This window comes from Eubalaena glacialis, chromosome 4, assembly GCF_028564815.1.
Source record: "Eubalaena glacialis isolate mEubGla1 chromosome 4, mEubGla1.1.hap2.+ XY, whole genome shotgun sequence".
Lineage (NCBI taxonomy): Eukaryota > Metazoa > Chordata > Mammalia > Artiodactyla > Balaenidae > Eubalaena > Eubalaena glacialis.
Window position 1 is genome coordinate 151,676,889 of NC_083719.1, and position 20,508 is coordinate 151,697,396.

Below are 20,508 nucleotides of genomic sequence, written 5' to 3' on the forward strand. Positions count from 1 at the left end.
CTGCCTCGGATTCCCAGGGGTTGTGGCAGCAGGGTGAGTCACCTTATAACGCATATAGTACGTTTCCCCAGGAGGCGGCAGTGGGTGGAGGCATTTGTAGAACTCAGCTCTGCTCTGATAGATCATTTAGAGGATGTCATTTATCAGAGAGCGAAAACAAGCTAACCAGGCACGCGGGCCTTCCTTGAGCCTTGGTGGGCAACCCCCAGCCAGCACACGCCTCCGCCACACACCTTTGGGGGAGGCTGGTAAGAACCAGGAGGTCACAGAGCGTCAGTGTCACTCCCGCTCCATCTCCACCTCCAAGGCTCACTCACTCACTCTCTCTTCCCTCCCAGCCCCTCTGTCTCTCCTTCCTTCATTCCATCTCTCAGTTCTGTTTTTGTCTGCCTGTTTCTCTGCCCCTTTCCTCTTTCTGTCTCCCTGGCTGTCTCTCCCTCTCTCTCCTCCTTCTTTCCCTCCCCTCTTCCTCTCTCAAATCTCTCAGCTGGGCTCCTCCCTCTGCCTCCGTCTCCTCCATCTCTCCACCTTCTCTTGGCGTTCTGATCCTCTCTCTTTCTCTCAATCCCATTCTCTGCCCATCTCTCTGGCTCTGTCTCCCCTTTCTGCTTCTTCCCTATTTACCCTCCATCTCCAACCATACCCAGTGGGGGTCAGAGCTGATTCTTCACACCCTTACATAAATCCTGCCCTGGGTCGGTCTAGAGAAGAATCCCCGCTTCCTTCCAGCAGGTGGCTTTGTCCCCTCTCTCACCACACCTCTTCCTCCATATTCCAAACTCAGGCACACAGAGCCCAGCCCTGAGCCCAGGGTCTGGACAAAGAGGGTGTCTGATGGCCCAGAGCTGAGACTTGTGGGGCAACAGCATCCCCCTGCACTCACAGCCCACCTTCAGGGTCGTGTGGATTTGCAGGGACTATTCTGGAAACCGCCTCCGGGAATCTGCGAAGCAGCTGGGGCAGGTCTGAGTCCCCACAGGACCCACCCTCCGCCTCTCAGGGGCTGAGCCTCTGTTCCCTTCCCGAAGGGGCTGGGGAGAGGGGACTGCTGAAGACACGGCCTCAGAGGAAGGCAGGCAGCCTCTAGACAGGGCCTGGCACACGACAGAGGAGAAATCGGGGAACCCAAAGATAAAAGAACTGATTCCTGTCCCAAGACCCACATCCTTGGCCCCAGGCCCCGCCTCAGATCACGGCTAGTCTCAATTTAATTGAAAATCAACTTGACAAGGCCCCTACGTCCTTCTGCTAGACTCAGCATCATCGTCAAGATTAGGGACGATCCCTGAAGGAAAGAAGAACAGAGCCCTTGGAATTTGTCAGACCCTGGAGCAGCCTTTGTCCCATGTGTCTCCTCATTTAATCCTCCTAGGAAGCCTAGAAGATATATACAATGGCCTGCCCCAGACAGATGAGGATGCTGAGTTTCAGAGAGGCTAAGTGACCTGACCAAGGCCACACAGCTAGAAGCCCTGAGCAGCTCCAGTCCTCCCACTAAATAGTTGTGTTCCCTGGCAAGAGGAGGTCTGTGGTCCTGACACAGCCCGGGGTGTAGGGGCACTGTCGTGGCTGGAATGAAGACTCAGCAACCCAGTTCAGTGAACATCAGGCCCCTGCTCATGTTCATTGGCTGGGCGAGGGTCCCAGTGTTTTCTGTACCATGCACTCCTGTTGATCCACCTGCCAGCACCTTGTTGTCGTTTTCCCGGCAGCAGCATCCTGACTATGCTTCCCAGATACCACCCAACTGGCAGGAAAGTTGTACAAGGGGTCTTGCCTGGCCCTCTCTGTTTAAGCGTTGGGCACAGGGACTCAAGTGTGGCCAGTCAGATTCTCTTTCCTGAGACTGAGCACAGGAAGCTAGAACAAAAAGTAGTGGTCATTGATTTATCCTAAAGAAACCCTACTCATGAGTTCCTGTTGCCAAGACTTCTGGAAATGTCCTGGTTCCTGGCCAGTCCTGGATTTGATTGCTAAGCATTTTCTGGATGTGTGAGGCCCCATATTCTTCTCATAATTTCTTTCTTCTGTTGAAGTTAGCCAATGTCAGTTTCTGTTGCTTGCAACCAAAAATAACCCTAACTAACACCTCACTATCCTGCAGGCAATAGAGTCCTGGCATGATAATCAAGGCTATGCATGGCTGTGCCTGCCCCAGGTTGCCCTGACCAATTTCCTGTTGCCTGAGCCAGTCATGCTGAGCTGTCTTGCTACACTCTGAGTGCTCCATCCTGCTTCATGCTTGTGCGCTCGTGTTTTATGGTTTTACCATCAATTATGTAATGAACATTTTAAAATTGAGATATAATTAAGGTATTAGTCAGAGGTCTCCAGAGAAACAGAACCAATAGGATATGTTTATATTGAGAGAGAGAGAGAGAGAGAGAGAGAGATTTTCACATGTCTGTGGGAGCTGGTAAGTCTGAAATCTGTCTGCAGGGTAGGTTGGCAGGCTGGAGACCTAGGGAAGCATGGATGTTGCAACTTGACAGTCTGGAGGTAGAACCCCCTCTTCCCCAAGGGACTTCAGTCTTCTTCTCTTATGGTCTTCAACTGATTAGATGGGGCTCACCCACACTATAGGGGGTAATCTACTTTACTCAAAGTTTACTGATTTAAATGTTAACCTCATCTAAAAAATGCCTTCACAGCAACATCTAGACTGGTGTTTGACCAAACAACTGGGCACCATGACTTTGCCAATTTGGCGCATAAAATTAACCACCACAATTCACATACCGTAAAATTAACCCCTTTAAAGTATACGATTCAGGGATTTTTTAGCCTATTCACAAAGTTGTGCGACCATCACCCCTATCTAATCACAGAGCATTTTCATCACCCTGGAAAGAAACTCCAGTGCTTTAGCAGTCACTCCCCATTCTTCCCTCCTCAGCTCCTGGCAACCACTAAAGGCTTCTGTATTTTGCACGTGCTGGTTCACCTTCCTCCTCCTCTCTCTTTGCCTGCCTGGTAAATTTCTACTCGATGCTCAAGATCCAGCCCTTCTCAGATCTCTTCCTTGATTCCAGCCTCCCTGAGACACATCATCCCACTCAAAGTGGTTAATCACTCTATCTTATCTGACCCCCAATTAGAAGCTGGCCGTGCCTCCTGGCATAGCCCTTAGCAAAAGATATTAAAATTGTCTATTAACGTGTTTCTCTTTCTCACCAGGCCAGGGGCTTTTAAACTGTGGCCAGGGATTTCAGGAGTTCTTGAAATTGACCCATGTTTTACCTGCGTGTGTGTGTGTGTTTCTCAGGAGAGGTCCACAGATTCTATAACATTTTTAAGAGGGTCCCAAGAAGTCAGGAGCCATGACATTGGACAGAGCTTCTCAAGGGCAGAAGCATACTTTACTAGTTCTTCTATGGCCTCACGCCTAGTGCAGAGCATGAGGCTTACTGAATGTGCCTGGGCGATGAATGAATAACATTTAAGAAAAGGTCCCATCCTTCAAGGTTTTCCATCATCTTTCTCTGTGAAGCAGTTAAAAAGCAAAACCAAATAACATACGGTTAAGAGTTGGAGGAGGAAGATAGATATATAAGTGCACACTCATTCATTCATCCACCCATGCACCCATTCACCCATTCATCAGTTTGTCCATTCATGATTCATTTTACGCACCTACAAGAAACCACGCCCAGTGCTGCCTGTTCGGGGGCTCAGAGAAGCAAGGAGTCACTGCGCGTATGAGAGCTCCCTGAATAGAGAGGGAGGTGATGTGGTAAAATCTAGGAGGGTTTCCTGGGGGACATGTGACACGAGTGAAGCCAGGAATGAGGACTAGTATTCAGCCAGATGGAACAGAGACCTGGGCAGGGTGTCCTGCGTATGTGTGTTGGGGGAGGGGCATCCATGTGAGCGGATGCCTGGCCTACCGAGGACCTGAAGAGGGAGAGAATTCACACACCAACAGTCCCTGCAGCCCAGAGAGGACTTTTTAAGTCTCCAGGAGGTGATGGCTCAGAAAGGCCAGGCCTGTGGGCTGAGCTGGGCCTGTCTGTGATGCGGTGTGTGGTGTGATGAACAAGCCAGAGCACAGGGCAGAGCTGAGTGGGTAAAAATGCCGACCCCGAGCCCAGCTGGGCACAGAACAGAGGGACGATTCCACTAGTGTTGGAGAGGAAGGATATGCCTGCTCCCCTGGAGGCTGGAGGGCAGGAGGCTAGCCAGGCGGGGAGGATGACCCGATGGCCATTAGTGGTGACTGAGCAGCCTGGGAGGCTACTAGCGCTAAAGGAACAGGGAGGGAGAACAAGGGTCCATCCATTACCTCGGCACTTACACCCAAAGATGGAAGACGGCTGCCAGAAAGAGGCAGAAATTCCCCTTGAGAAAGGAGAAGCCATGCTACCGGAAATCAAGATTTCGCCGTCATGGGCAGAGAAGGAATGAGATTGTCTGGTGGCTGCCAGATGCTGGCCCAGGGTAGACTTGGAGGGTGCTGACCTGGGCTAATGGCCTCATGCAGGGAGACCCCAGGGCAGGGGCTGACCCTCCCAATCTCCCTCAGTGCCCTGTGAAGCCCCCGGAGCTGCCCAACTCCAGCCTCTCTCTTTTTTCCTCCATCTTCCTTGACCCCTATTTTATCCCCTGCCCTCCCCACTCCCAAACACACCGCCACGTCTCTGAGCAGTTCTGAGCAAATCACTCCAAACAAAACTGTGGCAGTATTTAGGGCAGGGATTCTGGGCCCAGAACTGTGCTTGGTTTTGGAATTTAAAGGTAATCATCAATCCCACTCCCTTCCTATGGACCACTTGAGAAATAGGTGGAGACGTTGAATGTGGATGAAGGTACCTCCTTTATTACTGCTGGGAGCTGCATCGGAGGAGGGTGCCTGAAGTCAAAACTTCTAGCCCCGAAGTAAACTTAGCCTAGGGTTCCAAGCAGAGCAACTGGAGAGCTGGGGGTCTCCTGTATGTCCCCCTCACTCCATAGTCGTGCGGGCGGGTCCTGGGATGTGTGACACGTGTGGGGACCATGAGTTGAGGCAGCTATAAGAAGGGGCTGAGCTACAGATCTGAGGGCCATTCTCCCACTGAGATGATCTCTACCTTCCCCACTGAGATAGGAGTGGGAGGGGTAAAGGAGGGGCAGCAATTTCTCTCCAGTACTTTTGGGTCATTGCTGGCATTTGGGGAACAAAAATGTCTTTTTCCTTATGCTTGGCACTTTGCAAGTATTTTCTAATCAATTCTTCACTGTGACTATTTGAGGTAGGTGATAAGCCACTATCCCCATGGGGATAGGGAAGTACAAAGAGATTAAGGGATGAGGCCTTGATGTGGTAGGGCCAGGTTCTGCATAGCTTCCTGGCGTCTTCTCCAGGACACATGGTCAACACACCAAGCTCTGCAGAAAGCTGTTGGAATCATCTAAATAGAGACAGCCAGTAAGCCATGAGAAGGCTGTGTGACCTTGTTTAAGTTGCTTAACCTTTCTGTTCTTGCTCCTCAACTGCAAAGTGTGGGCATTTAAAGCAATCTATATTCATGGCGAACCTGCTTTGTTGAGAGGCCTCTAGGGCACCCAGAGGGGAGAGGCTACGTCCTTGACCCAGCTGACAGCGCTCAGATCCTTTCCCTCCTCCTCCCGTCCTTAAAATTCTTCCCTAATGACAGGGTGCAGGGCGATGGGGCAGTTATAAAGGGTGAGCACAAGGGAGTTAGTTCCTTTGTTGTGATAGAACAGTTGGGGATCTTGACTGTGCTGGTAGTTACACCAACGTACACACATGTGATAGAATAGCATAGAAATAGGCATGTACACACACAGGCACATGTGCACACACACACAAATGAGTGTATGTAAAACTGGTGAAATTGAACAAGGTCTGTGGATTTCACCAGTGTCAATCCACAAATGACAATTATACTTGTCAATTGTACAACTACGGTTATGGCAGCTATTACCATTGGGAGGCACTGGATAAAGGGTACACAGGACTTTTCTGTACTATTTTTGCAGCTTCTTGTGAGTCTATCATCTTTTCAAAATAAAATGTGAAAAAAATTCTCCCATGGCCCCTCATTGCTCTCAGCATAAAATCCAAACTCTGCGCCAAGGACCACAGACCCTGCACAAACTGGCCCCCTGGCCTCCTCTGGAACCTCTCCCCCTCCCTCCTCTCTGTGCCTGGAGCTCCCAGCGCATTCCTTCTGCAGGGCCTGGGCCTTGCTCTTTCCTTCAACTCAGGTTCTCTCGCCCCAATTCTCTGCTTCTGGGAGAATTATGAGTAAAATCTCTTCAGTTTAGCAGACATCAGTGAGACATTAGCAGACATCAGCGAGACATTGGCGAGTCTAGCTCTGGGTAAATGGTAAAATGCTAGATCAGGCTGCATACAGAAGCCAGGAAGTTTCCAACCCTGGAGATCTTCAGGAAGATCTGATTGTTTCTGGATGACTGTCGCTCACTTCAGTCATCTATCACAGGTTTTATCACATCAAGTCACCCATGGTGGCAGGACCTGCGTTCTCCAAAGCCCGTCCAGCTGTACGTTCAGGAAATCCATAAATGAGGTTGGTGAGACATTGTTGCTCTGCCCATCAGGGCACCACTGTGAGAGTGAGCTTCCTTAGGGCCAGGAGTGAGCCACTTCTCCTCTCTCTGCATCTCTGACACCATCATGAGACAGGTGGGGCAGAGCAGGGCCTCAGTGGATGCCGGCCAAATCATTGGAGGGACTGGCTGGGAGCTCATGCATGGGAGACAGCAGACTCCGGGTCTGGCAGTGTGGGAAGCAGGCGAGGAGCCCTGGTGTCGTCTGCAGCCTTCCTCAGCTTCCTCTTACTCAGCGGCCTAGATTTTAGCAAACTGCATCAAGTCCTTATGGAGCACCACTCATCTGCACAGCATCCTCCATCCAGAACAGCCCTGAGCTGCGGGCACGAATATTAATGTACCATGCAAATGCCAGCCCAGAGAAAGAGAGCCCTGGATTGTCAATTAGCTCCCCCAGTACTAGCTAGAGCACCCAACCCCCTCAGTCACTAGGGCCAGCCCAGTGCAAGAAGGGACAACAGAAACAGAAATCATCTTGAAAAGCCGATGTCGTCACACCAGTGTCTTGTGGCAGCCCGGGGAAGGGAGCTTCAATACAGGGGGAGGAGAGGGCCAGTCTGGCTGCTCCGGAAGGGGGCTCCCAGGGGTGCTTGGGAGAAAGGGTGGGTCCCTGCTCTTGGAGGTGCTGCATCTACCTTCCCCTCTACCTGGCCACCTGCAGGCCAGGTCACCTGGGAGCCAGCTTCAAGTGCACATGCCCCGTGGCGTCCTCTAAGCCAAGACAAGGCTCTTTGCAGATACTCTCCTCTGACCCGGGCTAGTCACCCTAGGAGGGAGGACAAGTGGTCCCCATCACTCCACTTGTCCTCTGTTTCCTCTAACTTCCTTCCGTTCCCTTACCCAATCCTCTGCTTTCTTTCCTTGATGGGTAAAAGCATGAGTTTTGATGACAGATAGAATTGGGTTCAAACCCTGATGCTCACTCCACCTTTGTGGCCTTAGGCAAATCACATCACCTCTCTGATCCTCAGTTTGTTAATCTGTAAAATGGAGAGGAGAGCAGAGCCATCGAGGTATTGCGAGGATCGACTTTTGAGTAGTTAAGAATTTCAGGCAACATCCTCTGGTGTGCTAGAAATGTTACTCTGCTTATTTCTTAAATTCTGAACTTAATTTCTATTCCAAGTTCCCATTCTTGTGGGGCAGAAATGAAATCTCAATACACTCAGGATGCCCCATCCCCCGTAGGGTTGCCTGGGGGCTTATGAAGCATTGAGTTGGGGAGTGGGCTCAACCATCAGTGTGCAGCCTATCATCTCTCCAGGCAGGCAGCCTCCAGATGTCCTGGTTCCTGTACATTCTGTGGTCACAGCACCATCCAGGTCAGAGGTGGGCCCCCCAGCCTAGAACTAAGGTTTGCTGGTTCTCTGGGGCTTTCTGGGCCTCGCCCCTCCTGATCGCAGGGGAAAGAGTCTTCTCCTTGCCAGACTCGACAGGAAGAGACGGGTCAGGACCTCGCTCCCAGAAAAGATGCACAGGCCAGTGGAATGTGCAACACTCCACATAGAGGGCTGGTGGGGCTGAAAGGAGGTCTCAGGGCCATGTCCTCTCACCCCCCCACCCCCCCCCCACCCCCTGCTCTACTTAGGAAAGGGGCGGGGCATCCTCTGCCCCCAGATTCCACCACAGTCTGGGGTTTTAGAGCTGAATGTCCTGCTGGAGGTGGGTCAAGGACACACTCTATCCGCTCTCCAACTGGCCTTTCAACTTAAGCCAGAGCCTTTGTAAGTTAAAATCCAAGAAGGTGACTCCATTGATTCTGTGTCATCTTTGCCCCAGGCAAAGGTCTCAATGTGGAGCAGGGGATGTGGTCACAGGACAAAACACAAGAAATACCTCCCGATATCTTGTAGTTTTAAGTTGCCTCAATTCTGCAGCCGTGTCCCAGAGTCAGCCCTCTGCGTAACAGCAGCCACGATTCTTTTCCACGTTCCTTCCTCCCTCTTCAGGCTCCAGTTGCTGCAGCGGTGCTGGGAAGCTGGGAGCCCGTGCTGACAGGTTCAGCCAGCCGTGCAGGGCCAGGAGTGTTCATCTCCGGCATTATTACTAATCATCACGCAGCTTGGTTGCTGCTCCCTCCTCCCCTCCCAGCTCACTTCCTCCAGGGTCTCCAGTCTGTTGAAGCCCTGGAGGGAAAACAGACCCAGTGTGCATCCCTGAAGGCTGGTGGCCACGGCTGCAGCCCCCAGGCACTAAGAGTATGGGTGAGAGCAGCACCTGCCAGTCAGAGGGCCAGACTCCCCTCCGTATCTGTCCCTCAGCTCTAAGATGCTACACCATTCCTATGAATCCCCAGAGAAACAGTGCTAGAAGAAGTCAGTTGCAACAGCAGCTGGAGGACTTGGGGCTAGACAGGGAGTGTGGGCTCTGGAGTCAGATCACCTGAGTTCAAGGCCAGTCAACTACTTCCTTGCTGTGTGACATCGATCAGGTCACTTAACCTCTCTGTGCTTTGGTTGCCTCATATATAAAATGGGGCATAATGAGAGTACCTACCTTATGGGGTATCGAAATCATTAAGTGGGACTGGGTATGTGACTGGCACATAGTAAGAATTGTATAGATGGTGCCTGCCATTGTTAATGTAATTGGTATATAACCTAAGGAGAATAAAGAAGGGCAGTGAACGCAATAGACTCCTGGATATTTACCCAAAATTATGGATCCATATTTTGCACACACTTTAAAAAGATAAGAAATTCTGCCCATGGTTTCTGTCCCCATTGCCCCAGCCATTTCAGCATCACCTTTCTACCCTGCCACACCACTATGGCAATTATCCAGGGCACCCCTGCCCCACTTCAGCCTTGCTCTGCCCCTTGCTCTCACCCCACCCCCTCTAGCTCCATCCCTTTCTACCCAGTTCCACCCTTGATTTCTCCACCCTGCCTCCACCCTGAACTTTGCCCTCCTAAGCTGCCCTAAGCCCCTGATCTTGTTGAGTCCAAACTTTTGGGTAGGGACTTTGGGTGGGACAGGCCAGCCTGGCCAGGGTCAAGGGCCAGTTTTTTCACTGGCAGAGCTAGAGAGGTCATTCCCACTGTTTCTTGATGAAGTCTAGGATGTTATAGGGAGTTGTTTATCTGCCCTTTGCCCCTTGGTCTGTGGCTCTCCAAGCCAGTGAGCATAAACTGCAACCCCAGAGACCCACTCAGGGTGTGATAAACAGGAGGCACTCACTAAATTCACTCATCAAATTGTGACTGAATGAATGAGTGAGTGAACAAAGGTTAATGATGATGTTAACGATGACCAGCGTCCTTCCTGGAGCCTTGCAACCTGCCAGGCACTACTATGCTAAAACACCTGAATGCTTCTTCTCATTTAACCCTCATAGCAACCCTAAGAAATTGGCATAATTATTACCCCCTTTTTACAGAAGTTGAAATTGAGGCTCAGAGAACTTAAAGTCACACAGCTAAGAAATGACTGGATCAAATCTCTGCATATAATTTTCCACCTTAGGAAAGAGTTTCTTAACCAGGTGTCCATAGATGTGCTTCAGTGGGGAGAGTCGTGAATGCCATAAAACTTTATGCAAAGTGTGAGTGCAGGCAGGCACAGTTATTTTGGGGAAGCGGTTTCACAGGTTTCATCGGATACTTAAATGTTTGAACATATTTGACTCCACGTCTCCAACCCTTCCTCCTTCCAGCCATCCTTCCATCCACCTCCGAGAGCCATTTGATCAATTTCATGAAGCACCTGCCTTGTGCCGGGTCTAGCGCGGCACCCATGGCTTCTCTGGCCTCCACAACACGTAATGTTTCAGATAATGCAAGCTGAGGTGCTCTGGAATGTCATTCCCACCTCCCTGGATCTGGGTAATTCAGAAGGGCTTTGCTGCCAATGTCTGGGCTGCGTGGGTGGCTGCACTCTGTCTGAACTCATCTCAGCCCCTGGTGGAGACTGTTCCAACGCTGGAGCATGAAGGGGAAACACTTGAGGCAGTGCAGCAGTCAGGACATAAAGGGCAGAGCCTGTGTCCTGGCTTCCCCTGCATCCCCTGCAGCCCACATCAGCCCCACTCCCTCAAGGGGCATGATCAGCCTCGACAGATGAGGCCATGCTTGATGCATGAGGACATGGCCCAGGAGAGGCGCTTCCCAGGCCCAAATCCTATTCCAAGGTCTTTTCTTGCTCCTGGGAAGATGGGGAAGAAGGCGCTTGCAAAGGAGACCCAAAGGGGAAACTGAGGAATGGAGTTAGCATTTTCTGAGCCAGGACTGTGTTCCAGCCGGGGAAACCCTGTGCCGGGTGCTTTTGCAACCATGACCGCTTTCAGCCTCACCCTGCCACTGACATTGGTGGGATGGTTCCTCTTGCAGATGTGCAGAGAGTGAGGCGTTCAAAGGTCAAATAACATGCTCAAGGTCACAAAACAAACCCCACATGTGAAACCTGAAGCTCTATCTACTTCCCTGCCCTCTGGAGAGCTCTTCCTCCCCCTCCCCCTCCCCCCTCCCCCATCCTCCCCGCTCTCCTCCTCCTCCTCCTTAAGACATCACCAGTAGTTTGCAAACAATTATCCTACCTGGCTTCTCTGAGCATCCCCCACCACCTTATCCCATACTCACCTGCCCCCTCCCGATTGCAGTTTGTAATGATGAGAGCATCTGGTTGTCTTCAGCCCTAGATCACCAGCTCCCTGAGGGGCAGGGACTCTTGCCTCTTCTTGTTCGTTACTGATCCATGTATTTAAAATAGTGCCTGGCAGGTAGACGGTGCTTAATAAATATATGTTGAATGAATGAATGAATAACTAAATGAGCCCCAGAGCAAATAATAATAAATGACATTTGCAGAGTGCTTTACAGAGAGTTAAAACACTTTCCCTTTACTTTATGCAACCCAATCCTCACACCAACCCTTGAAGGGGGCCTGTTCACGTTTTACAGATGAAGCAGCCCAGGCCAAATTCACATGTAGGAAGAGAAGTGGGATTTGATCCCAGGTCTAAAGGATGGGGCCCTTTCCCTGCCCTGAATGACCTCAGTGTGAGTATCTGTGGAACACTTAGGACGTCCTGGGCCAGGCTGAGCTGTGCTGGAGGGGGACAGGGGAAGAGAGTGTATGCTTTGCTTTCTAACAGCTCACAGTCTATTCGAGGAGGCCAGACATGCATGTGGAACATTTGGGAAATGGTACAAGACAGCAGCTAGCAGAGTGCTGGATTGCACATAATCAGGTGCCAACCACTTTCCCTTCCTTAACTATCTGAGTCTTTTAATACCAGATGGGGACCCTGAGAATAGATTTCCTCTGAAATAGATGAAGAGCAAAGATGGAAGCCAAGGGGAAGGCTGTGACTTACTCATTTTCACACGGCTCTAGCCCGGCACGATGTCCGGCCCTCAGCAGTCCACCCTCCCTAACCGGCCACACTAAGTGCCGGACACCTACTCAGGGCCTCGCACACATGACCTCACCACTCTTCATGGCAGTACTGCAAGGTAGGTACTAATGCAGTCCACAGAAGGGGAACGTAGGGTTCAGAGGAAGGACTCATCAGGCCCAAAGTCACACAGCTAATGAGGGACAAAATCGGGGTTTGAACCCAGATCTAGCAGCCCCCCCAGATTCACGCTCCTAATCTGACACTGCTGCCTGTGTGTGTGGTGGGAACTCAGCAAACTGCCCTTGTCCGCAAGGATGGGAAGAGACATGGCTGAGGGAGCAGTGAGGAGAGAGGGAAGCAAGGAACACAGCTTGTGTGTTTCGTAAACAGACAAGCACGTGCCTGCTTCAACAGGATCTCTGCGGGTCTCTGACAATCTCACCCTTTCCCCCCTAAGCACCCTCCCAGGGGTAAGCACCCTCCTAAGGAGTCCTATATGGGTGCTCATGTCAGAGGAAAGGCAAGGCCTTGCCTCCAGAGACTTCTGAGGGCACGCACAGGCCCTGTGAGTGCGTATGTATATGCTCAGGCTGCTATAACAAGATGCCACAGACTGGGTGGCTTAAACAACAGAAATTTATTTTCTCACACTTCTGGAGACTAGAAGTCCAAGATCAAGGTGAGGTGCCAGCAGGGTTGGCGTCCGGGGAAAGCTCTCCCCCGGGGTTGTAGATGGCTGCCTTCTCCATGCTGTGTGTGCACATGGTCTTTCGTTGATCACATGGTGGTGGTGGGAGTGGGGGTCCTCTGATATCTGTTCTTATAAGATCAGTAAGGACACTAATCTCATGGGGTCAGGGCCCCACACTTATGACCTCGTTTAAACCTTAATTACTTTCTTAAAGGCTCCATCTCCAAATATAGCCACTCTGGAGGTTAGGCCTCCAACATATGAATTTGGGAAGTACACAAACATTTCGCCCATAACAGGGTGAATGAGGGAGTGGTCAGAGCCAGAGATGGTGCATGAGCTGGCTCACCTTCCAGGGTAGAGGGAGTCACAGCCATTGAAACCCATGTTGGTTGGGACTGGCAAGATCACCTAAGCGAGTACACTACATCAGGACAGCAGGACAAATGGTCCCTACAGCCAGGTGAGTGATGGGAGGCTCCCTCTCTCTCCGTGTAGTTCTCTCTTGCAAGTCTCCAAGAGGCAGGGATCCAGGCTGTTGTTTTCTTCTTCTCTTGTCCCTCACACTTGTCGTGTATTCCTACTTAGACACATTCTTTGTGAGCATCTCATGGTGCATTGTCTGCTGCATTGTACTGTGTGTGTGTGTGTGTGTGTGTGTGTGTGTGTATTTATCTGTAGATAATACCCACCACACAGGGCATCATCAGGAATAAATGAGCTCTTATGCATGTATAATAAATATCTGGTACATGGTAGGTGTATGAATGAACAAATATTTGTTGAATGAATGAATCTTCACTTGGGAGAGTGTGCTTCTTCCTTTGAAAGGCAAGGATGAGCTGGTAATCATCAGTTGTTACTTACTAATTGGGTCACTGAGCAAAGAAAATTATTAGTTCATTCCTTCCTTCATTCATTTATTGAACATAGACTGACTGCACCCCTGTCAGAAACCAAGGGTTAAGCAGACCGTGTAGAGCTAAATCAGTAGCAGTCCCTGCTCTTAAATACCTTGCAGTCCAGAGGGAGAGACAGACAGGGAAGGGGACAATGAGAACCAAGGTAGTGAGTGCTCTGATGGGAAAGAGTCCCCAAGTGCCATAGGAACCCCAAGGGGGATACCACTGGGGCCCAGAGAGGGATTCTTGGAGAAACTGACAACTGAAGTAGATCTTCAAGGGTGAGCTCAGTTTGTCAGATGGAGAAAGGGTTGAGGGACATTCTAGGCAGAGGGAACAGCCCTGAAGCACAACCATGGAGGGCACACTGGAGACTAGTGAGGGTCTGTGTGGCTAGAGCCCCAAAGAGAGCAGGGGGCTTAGGAAATGAAGCCAGACCACTAAAGGGCCTCATAATTCATGCTCAGCAGTTTGAACTTTGTCTCGGTGTCTTCACTTTATTCCCACTGCCCAGATACAGCCAGCTGTGAACTCCTCTAGATGACCTTACTATTTCTATCTGTACAATGGAGCAATTCATCTGCTTCTTCAGAGGGCCTTGGGGGTGGAGGAAATGAGAGAATGGCATCCTAGCCTTTTGTAAACTCTCAAGTGCTGGTCTTGGTCACTCAGGTAGTGTGGAGCTAAGCAGAGGCCTGAAGGTGAAATGGCTTGGTGCTCTGTCCAGAGATTTTTGAGAAAACTGGGGGCTGTACCATCACCGTCTCCCCAGCAAAGATCCCTCTGTTCCTTAAGTCCTGGCCATCCTAGTGTGTCCTGTTGTGACCCCAGGCTTCAGCCCCACCCCCACTCTTCTTCCCCAGCAGGGAGGGCAGGAGGGAGGCAGGGCCGGCCCCTACCTGTCCTGCTCCATCATCCGGAATTCCAGGCCTCATGGACACAGATAAGCCCTGAATTGGCAGTTAGGAGAGCTGAGGCTTTAAATCTGGTGGGACCCAGAGGAGAGCTCCCCAGCTCAGTGGCCCTCAGTATCCTCATCTGCCAACAGGAGTGTCCCCAGCACGTGATGACAGAGACCTGGGCTCCAAGTTCTAATCCCCTATCCTGGCTGGGTAACTTCAGGCAAATTTCTTGCCCTCGGTAAGCCTCAGTTTCTCTCTGTGGTGATGATTAGACACGACCTGACTAATAATCACAGGGTGTGGGGTGATGTGAGCTATATAGCAACAGGCCATGCGAATGAAAGGGATGGGTGTTATTAAGTGCACCTTCCCTGTTGCACCAAATAGGACAGGTGCTGGGATTTGAGAAAGCATGAAGTGCTGAATAGGTGAATAAAATGAGTCAGGGTTCCTGGCCAAGTCGCAGACCACCTGTGTCCCGCAGAACGGCAGCTAATGGGCTGGAACGAGGGGAAGCTCTGTATCCTTGGGGTAGGACTGTATGCCTGTATGGCTTCGAGTCAGTGTGAACATGGGTGACTGTGATGCTCTTTTGCACTGAACGTGTGTGTGTCTGCACACCTGCGTGTTTGTGTATCTATGTCTTGTGTGGAGTCCTAGGGATGCACCTGTGGGTGTTATGGACTATGAGTCTGTGTGTACAACAGCAACATCTGTGTGGACTTGTGGAACCTGTGCACATATGTTTGTGTGACTATGTGTATGAGGCCATATGTCGGGAAACCCTATGACCTGCAAACACTGCTTATAGTGGGGACCCAGGCAGCTCAGACCTGGAGGGAGGGCAGCTCCTCCTCAGGCTTCCGGGGAGCAAACCTTGCATTTCAGCACCACCTGGGGGCTGAGGAGAATCCAAACGAGTAGACCCAAACTTTGTCTTTTTGCATGAGAAGTCAAGATAGGGTTTGGGGTCCTGCCCCCTAACGATAGCTTGTAAGTTCTTGGGGGTCAAGGAGGGAGAAGGATGAAGGAGGGAGAGAGGGAAGAAACAAAAGAGAGTAAGAAAGTGTCCAAAGGGGCCGAGGGCTCCTTTCCCCTTCCCCATTCCCTGTCGTTCAAAGGTGGCCCTGGCGCTGGAGGAGCAGGAGGGCACCTTCCTACTAAGACATCCCATCCCGTGGGTGGAGCAGACTTTGCCCCACCCCATAAAGATTTCCCATGAAGTAAAATGAAACAACGCACCCCACGCAGGGACACACACACACGTTCTCCCGGGAAGCAGTCAGCTGCCCCCTGAGCCCCACCCATCGGTCAGGCGTCCGCGCCCCGCGCCCCTCGTGCGCCCCCGCTCCGCCCCGCCCCTCCGGGGTTACCCGCCGGCCGCTCTCTGCGCGCCTCAGACTCGCCTCGAGCGCGGCAGGCAGGCAGGCGCGCGCGGCTCCGCTCCACGCCGTCCCCGCTCTGTTCATTCATGATTGGTACTCGGCCCCCCGAGACCCAGCCCGAGCGCCGGGAGGGGAGCCGAGCGTGCGGCAGGAGGGGCGGGCGAGCGCGGCTCCTGCAGGGCACGCGGCGCTGGCTCAGGAGCCTCGGCCGGGCGGGCGCGCCGGCCCGGTGTCCAGCGCCAGGCAGGCTTCGGGGCATCGTCCTCGGTCCTCGGCGAGGGAAGCGGCCGGGCCCGGGTCCGAGGGCTCACCGGGAGCGGCTAGCCCTGTGAGTCAGTGCATGTGCAGGGCTGAAGAAGGAAAGAAAAGGCTCCCAGCGCCCCAGCCCCACGCTCGCTGAATACCAAGCTGCGGCGAGCTGCCGGGGGCTTTTTTTTTCTCCTCTAATTCGGAGTAGAAGATCCACACTGATTTCCTTCCAGTGGAGGGGAGGGGCAGGGCCCGAGGTCCCAAGTCGCACACAAGTCTTCGCTGCCATGGGGGCCGTCATGGGCACCTTCTCGTCTCTGCAAACCAAACAAAGACGACCCTCGAAAGGTAAGCCACCTCCTTCTTCCTTTTGTTCCCCTGGCTGGGTTTGGGGGTGCTCGGTGCTGGGTTGGGGTGTGCCACCTGCCCCCCTTGGCCCGGACCCCCCTCCCCATGAGGAGTGGGTTCAGGTTCCTGTATCCAAAGGAGTAAGAAACCGGCGGGAGGATTGGTGTGAATACCCGTGAGCTGGCAGAGGAGGGACCCAGAGTGGGCTCCGGCCTCAGGGGCCACGAAACCTCTCCGGGGCACCAGGTGCCAGGACCCTACTCCTGGAGGAATCTCTAGGCACAGAAGGCAGAGACAAATTCACAGGTGGGAGGTGGGGACGAAATTGTCTGAGTGTAAATGTTGGGAAGCTCTTCCCGTTCCCATGACCGTTGGTGTTCGTGCGACTGTGGGCATCCAGCGAGGGTGCTCACATATTCACTCACTGCCGCCCCCCCACCCAAGCAGCGATGCTGTGCAGACCTGGGGGTCCATCATCAGGGAGAGAATGCTTTCTGCAAGCCAAAAGGGATCAGCTACTGGCAGGTGGTAAAACTCTCAGGGCCTGTGTCCTGGTGGCTTTAGGGAGTTGGGAGCCAGGGCATCACAGGAGGGTGCTGCCATGCTCTGGGAACTGCTGGAGAGCCGAGAGCACTGTCAAGGTCTGGTGAAGAGATGAGCTAACATCAGGGATTAGAAAGCATAATATGCCTGGGTCCCTTCTGCCTGGACTCCAGCTGAGATAAGCCTAATCTCACCAGTGGGACAGTCATGAAACGGGTCCATGTGAAGTTGGGGGAAACGTGTTGCACTGCGGGAGACTGTGCAGGCCTCCTATCCAGCTGTTTGAAAGTTGGTTGTTGGAATAAAGACACTGGATGCAGTTAGGAAAAAGAATATGATGGGTTTGGTTTGTTTGGTTTTTATGCTCAAATACTACTGTGAGTGGTAGAAGGATTTTAAGTGACCTGACAGTTAAACCTTTAAGTTCTGCCATTGGGGCCCAGGTTCTGGTGACAGGTGAGGTTGCAGTTCCTACGCCTTATGCTGGCTAGTGATTACATCAGCGTTAGGATAATGGTGGACCCCAGGGTGCACAATGAGTCCACTCTCAGGACTTGGTTGGTCTTTCCTGATTCAGTAGGAAAGTCTGCGTCGCAGAGATAGCTCCCCATGAATAACTTGTCGTTGAGGGATCTCGACATCTGGCCCAGTCCCCAGAGACATCAGGCTGGCTGAATACTGAGGAATAAGATCTCTGGGTGAAGGTGATGAAGCTGGGTTGGCATTCAGAGCCTAGAATATGGGAAGAGGCTTCGACCCATTTGTCCAGCTGCATTGTACATCCTCCTGGCAGGGAAGAAACTGGGTGCCATTTTACCAGTCCTAGGCAGGACAGGTCTGCAAGCCTTGGCCCAGGACCTTGACATTAAGAGCCCCACTTCTCACGGATCCTCAGATACTGCTTGACTGGGGACAAAGTTCAGCAGCAAATCCTGGTCTCCTTCCCCACCATCTGACCACCATGAGGTCCCAGAGGCCAGGGGACTGTGGGGGTAAGAAACTCAAGGATCTGTTTTAATATATTTTCAATGCCTGTGGCACTCCTGGGAGGCAGCTAGGTGTCACAGAAAGATCTTGGACCCTAGAGTCCAACAGGTTCTAGGTGCAAATCTCAGCTCCATCGCTCCTTCCTTATGTGACCTCAGGCAGATCCCTTCACCTGTCTAAGCCTCAGTTTCTTATCCATAAAATGGACAGGATACTATCTCCTGGCAGGAAACAGGGTGTGGAGGGAGTGGAGAGAGGGAGGACCCTGCCTCATCTACTGTGTCGGCTGCAGCTACCAGGGACCCAGAGGAGATTGCTGAAAGATGCCAAGATCAACTGAACGATGGATATGGAGTTCCTCACCTAGGGCTGGGCAAAGATTATGAGCTGAGACATTACTCAGACGTTACTGTCTACCATTCCCTTTTCCTACACAAAACTGCAGGTCACCCCAGAGGGATTCCCAAAGGATTCCAAGAGGCCAGAGCTCTTTGCTTCTCTCTCCTAGGAGTCTAAGAAAAGAGAGGAGGGGGCACAGCATTCAGCGAGCCCCTACTGTGTGCCTGACACAGTGCTAGGTGCTTTATCTGCGCATTCTCACTTAACTCTCCCAACAACACTTGTTTGAAGCTCATTGTGGGTCCAGGGCTAGTGGATGGGCTGCCATGACAAGCTGCCCGGAGCCTGGGGTGTCTGGTCAGCCCCATTTGCACAAAGCCCCACCACACCACACGGGCTGGAATTGTCCAGGGCTCCAGCTACGTACATTCCCCCAGGCCTTTGTCCTGGAGCAGAGTCTTATCTTCCTGTCTAGCTCAGTGGAATGCTGATCAGCAGAAGACCCTTTCTGCAGAGAAAAGTGGCTTGGAAACTGGCTGGAAAGGCTAGTGATCAGGGATCACTTCCTGGTCAGGTCCCTTCCCCCATGGAGACCTAGGTCTCCCCTTTGTAAAAGGCGGAAGTTACATTAGACATTTTCTCAGGTTCCATCCAGTTCTCAAATTTGAAGATTTCTATTGCTGATGCTCTTACCAGAGCTGCCACTATGATGTCTGAGACACCAGCCTCAGATCTAATTGCAAACAGTCAGAAGAGAGTGGTGGAGATTTTCAACTCGGGAATCGGTCTCCCTGCTGGGTTCAAATCCAGGCTCTACCACTTACTAGCTGTATGACTAAGCCTTATTTTCCTCAACTAGAAAACAGGGACAGTAGTAGTTACCATCTTAAAATAGCTGTTGTGCTGTGTGGATTTCAGGGATAATGCAAATCAAATGCTTAGCACGAGCTCTGTTACATGATAAGTAGTCAGCAAATTTTAACTACTATTCAATTTATGGCTCTAGTGTTTAGGGCTTCCAAATGCCTAGAGTAAGCCATCCTGGAAGTAGTCCATGCCTGTTGGAATCCTCACAGCTCAGTTCTGGAGCGTTCCTTCTGCTGTGTCCAGGAAGCTAGGACCCAAACCTCACGTGCTCAGATGCTGGTCCTGTTGCTGCAGCCCCTGCTGACCTCTGCTTTGTGGCTGGTCCTGAAAACTTTGTATCTTGTTTAACAAATACCCTGCATGTTTTGAAAATATAATTTGGAATCACATACATATAAAGCTCCACATCATTTAGTGGCGAGGGACATGCCTAGCCCAACCTGGGTGTTCAGGGAGAGCTTCCAGAAGGCAACAGAAATCTAAAGTAATTTAAGAGCTACGTCACTGAATAAAAAAGTTTTAAATTAATTTCCTATCCTTCTCTCTGTTTGGGACCTTTGTTTGTCGTTAAGTAAGAATGAGAAAAGTCCTGCTTCAGGGATTCAGGATTCATCCTCTGCATCCCAGTCCCAGGTAGGGTTTCTGGCTCCAGCAGTTTTGTATGTGTTTATCATACGAAGGACACGGCTCTGGGCTTAATGGGTCGGGATGTCAGGGGTGATCAGATGAGGATCACGCAGTTGCAGTGGCTGGGCCTGTGTGAGGGGCAGGGGGCGAGAGAACTTCGGGAGAACGTCACTAGCCCAAGGGCATCTCAATGGAAATTTGCCTATAAGCAAATAAGCCTACTTTGCAGGGGTGGCTGGGTTATCAATCCTCCATGACCGAGGGAAAGCATTCAGAACCTTCAGGAAGGACTGAGCTTGGGATCTCCAGAGTGTTCATTGAATAGATGAGCCAACAAAATCTCACAGCTTTTAGATGCTTTTTCCAAGGCTACATGGCAAGTTAGAGACAAATATGGGACTGGTCCCCTCACTCCTAGACCAGTGAGCATCTCGGAACCTTAGAGACCTTATGGAAGCACAATATTCCTGATGAGGCCAGGTTTGGGGTTTATTGCTCCGGGCAGCATATTCTCCAAGGAAAAATCTGGGAGACCAATGGGAGGCAGCCAGGCGTAGAGAAGCAGTAGCCCTGCCGTCACACTGTCCTGGGCTCAAGGGACCTTTGGCAAGTCATTTCACCTTGGAAATGTCAGTGTTCTTATGTCTAAAAGAGGAATACTGATTTACAGAGGTGTCCATGCCCTGAGCATTACCCGTTTCTGCATCTTTGTCCATTCTTTTAACTCTGTATTACCCTTCCCCCCATTTCCTTG

General features: G+C 51.5%; 1 protein-coding gene across 4 annotated transcripts in view; it reads left to right on the forward strand.

The window, feature by feature from the left end:
- KCNIP1 (potassium voltage-gated channel interacting protein 1) overlaps positions 1 to 20,508 on the forward strand; it is a 350,066-nt gene that overhangs the window by 108,811 nt on the left and 220,747 nt on the right. For 2 of the 4 annotated variants that reach the window (XM_061188457.1, XM_061188460.1), the window contains exon 1: positions 16,331 to 16,391. The exons of the other annotated variants lie outside the window; for them this stretch is intronic. In XM_061188457.1, coding sequence (XP_061044440.1) covers positions 16,331 to 16,391 — 61 coding nt within the window. Of the gene's footprint in view, positions 1 to 16,330; positions 16,392 to 20,508 lie in introns of those variants that run through there. 4 annotated transcript variants of the gene reach the window in all.